The 3,338-nt window shown below is 48.8% G+C and overlaps 1 protein-coding gene across 1 annotated transcript in view; it reads right to left on the reverse strand.

Annotated features, from left to right (window-relative positions):
* Window positions 1-818: 818 nt before the first annotated feature.
* LOC108799782 (dispanin subfamily A member 2b-like) overlaps window positions 819-3,338 on the reverse strand; it is a 14,630-nt gene continuing 12,110 nt past the window's right edge. The window contains exon 2 of the mRNA XM_018571699.1: window positions 819-1,082. Within this exon, the coding sequence (XP_018427201.1) occupies window positions 933-1,082 (150 nt within the window). The 3' untranslated portion in view covers window positions 819-932. The remainder of the gene's footprint in view (window positions 1,083-3,338) is intronic.

The following is a 3,338-nucleotide window of genomic DNA, read 5'->3' on the forward strand; positions in this document are numbered from 1 at the left end:
CTCCTTGCTCTCTCCTGGCTGTCTCCCCCTCACTCTCTCTCCTCTCTCTCCTGGCTGACTCTCTCCTCTCTCTCTCTCCTGGCTGGCTCTCTCCTCTCTCTCCTGGCTGACTCTCTCCCCTCGCTCTCTCTCCTGGCTGTCTCCCCTCACTCTGCCATCACTTATCATCACAGTTCAGTTTAAATTTTTTAATTATGGGTATAAGTGGGAGGGGCCTCACATTTGGGTTTTGCCTAAGGCCTCACGAAGTCTAGAGCCGCCTCTGACCGAGAGAGATACCGGGCTACAAATTCTGTGTCTGTCTAGAAAAGTGTCTGTGTAGAAAAATAGTCGTTCTTCTCCTGTATGCCGGGTGTCATTCTCAGTATCTGTTCTTATTCTGTATGTATGGACTCTGCACAGTACCACTACCCTTGTCCTGTATGCCGGGTGTCATTCTCAGTATCTGTTCCTATTCTGTATGTATGGAATCTGCACAGTACCACTTCCCTTGTCCTGTATGCCGGGTGTCATTCTCAGTATCTGTTCCTATTCTGTATGTATGGACTCTGCACAGTGCCACTTCTCTTGTCCTGTACGCCGGGTGTCATTCTCGGTATCTGTTCTTATTCTGTAGGTATGGACTCTGCACAGTACCACTTCTCTTGTCCTGTATAGTTAATATTCTCTCTTATTCATGTTCGTTTTAGCCTCTGGTAATGAGAAGCCGAGCTGAGAACTATGGTAGAGAGAATACAAAATCCTCCACCCGTAATACTAAATATCATTGACTGGAATATTCTTTACTTTCATTTATCATACACCACACAGGAGCCGGGTATATCAAACATGGGGGTTTATTGGGTAATAATGTACATGTGGTGCATACAGTGGTTCCATAATGGGGATCAGTGTGATAATTCTCCTCTTGTCTCAGGCAGAGGGGACGACTGCTATGTGTGGGCGCGCGCCGAAATCTGTATAGCCACAATGACGATGATCAAGATGATGCCCAGGACCAAAGCCGCGATGTTCAGGTAGAGTGACGTGCGGGAGTGTTTCTCGGCTGTATCCGCATCGTTTTGATTGTTAGCGTCGCGTGACTGAAAAAGAAAAATATGGAGTTCATTAGCGTCAGAGAGAAACTTTCCTGTCCTGTCGTTAGATGTCAGAGGAGAGGAACCTCCTAATTTCCTGTATTCATACAGTGCCAGGGTATTATACAGAGAAGGAGCTACAATGGCATGTCCCTACTTCCTTCTCCCGCTTTCTTTCATTTCCTTTTTCTCTCTCTGTTTCTTCCTTCTTTTTCCCCCGAGTCCTGGTGCACAGACAGTAGGGTAAGTCTATAACAAATTAGAAGCACTGGTGGCAGCAAGCCAAGTAGCGGACCAGCAGACACGGACCCCCAAGGGACGGCTCACCCCTCCTGACCTCACCGGGCCACTCTCTGCCCTGGACCACATAACAGCCACATGTACAGCCATGGCAGTTGTTCCAACACCGAGTTCCGAATGGAATCCCAAATGTGTGCTGTGATTGCGCACTGGGCCCCTTCCTCCTTGGGACCCATGTGAACTGCTCAGCATGCACACATTAGGGATTTGGAAGCATTATTTCCTTGTTTAAGTAATAGATATGTATATTGGAGAACATATTTTATTGATATTAAATGATGTTGTTGAGTTCAAGTATGGGGGGTAGTGTGGAGTTTCACTTATTTATTGCATGAAAGTAGGTGATTTTTTTGGGGAGTTCCCCCACCAGCAACAGATTTGCTAGTGTGACCAGAGCCTAAGAAAGGAAACTAACCGGACCCGACCTGACCCTTCCCTACTCTATTCGGAACAAAAAATTAAAAAAAATGTCCAGAGAAACACCTTAAAGGACAACTACGGGGTCAGTTTTTTTCCCCATAGTTCTCCTAAGGGTCACGGGAGGACACAAACTAGCGTCCTCCCGTCACCCAAAGCTCAGTATACCGCGAGCTACAGCTCTCTGTATACTGCGACCGCCGCAGCCGGGACGGAACCCGAGATTACTGTCGAGATCCACTCAGCTGTGTGATAGACAGCTGGCTCTGCCTATCTAGAGGCAGAGCTAGCTGTAAACGACCCTCCCCCGTCCGTTCTGCCAGTCAGCGCTGTAGGATCGGAGCAGGGAGGGAGGTGGAATCCCTGCAGGGAGCCGTGAGTGACGGTCACGGCGCTCTGCAGGGACATGATCGAGAGGTGAGCGAACGCCGGTATGTGTTCCCTCACTTCCCGATCTATTGAGCCGACCTGTGACAGTCTCATTGTCACACGTCGCCTCGAACTATGAGGATGAATGATTTTCACTCGCCTCATAGTTCTCCTTTAAATCATTCTTTTCTCTAATAAATATGGGGGGATGGGATCCATATAAACGGACAATCTATGTCAGCCGTGACGGTTCTCATAAACGTAAGCTATTCATTTTTTTTCGGTTAACCTTCACAAATACGATTGTCACAGACTGGAGAAAATGTCTTTCAGCCAAAAGGTTACATCGGGCATTGCGCTCATTGTTGATGGAGGGGACGGCGGTAAAGATTGGCGGAGCCTTTTTCACGTAGACCCGAGACCCCGCGCCAGGTTTAGTTGGCGCTGCCCTGGAGGAGCCTTGGGCCGGGATCAATCGTCGGGGCGGTTCTCTAGAATAGTGGCTGGCATGTAAACAAACATCCTGCTTTTGTTACACGGCATGGAAACATTTGAGAAACGAGCAGCGTTTTTATTTTTGTCTGCGCTCGGGGGAACGCTGCTGTTATTTTTATGAAATGCAGGATGTCATAAATGTAACTCGTAGCATATGTTTATAATGTTGTTGTCACTGCCAGACCAAGGGGGAAAAAAGGCTTAAAGAGACCCTGTCACCAGGTGCGTAACTAGAAATCATAGGGCCCCATAGCAAAATTTTGTATGGGGCCCTGTGATTGCTAGTTATGCCACTAGCAGAGCCCACCGGAGAGTGACCCTGCAGAGCCCACCATAGACTCTCTATAGTGGGCTCTGCAGGGTCTGAGATCTCTTACCTGTCAGCGCTGTCCTCCTCTGTGGTCGCCGGGCCCCGACCCCTGTTCCGTCCCCGTGCCCCGACTCCTCTGCTATCGACGGGCCCCGCTGTCTGCTTCCAACACATCAAGTTCAATGGCAAAATGTTCACTTGCTGCCTAATATATCCCTCCCCCCCCACTTCCAGGTGTCATTGGAATATATCCCCCCACTTCCAGGTGCCATTGTAATATATCCCCCCTCTTCCAGGTGTCATTATAATATATCCCCCCCCACTTCCAGGTGCCATTGTGATATATCCCCCCCACTTCCAGGTGTCATTGT

The sequence above is a fragment of the Nanorana parkeri genome, unplaced genomic scaffold, assembly GCF_000935625.1.
Source record: "Nanorana parkeri isolate BGI_ZX_2015 unplaced genomic scaffold, ASM93562v1 scaffold1811, whole genome shotgun sequence".
In the NCBI taxonomy this organism is placed as follows: domain Eukaryota; kingdom Metazoa; phylum Chordata; class Amphibia; order Anura; family Dicroglossidae; genus Nanorana; species Nanorana parkeri.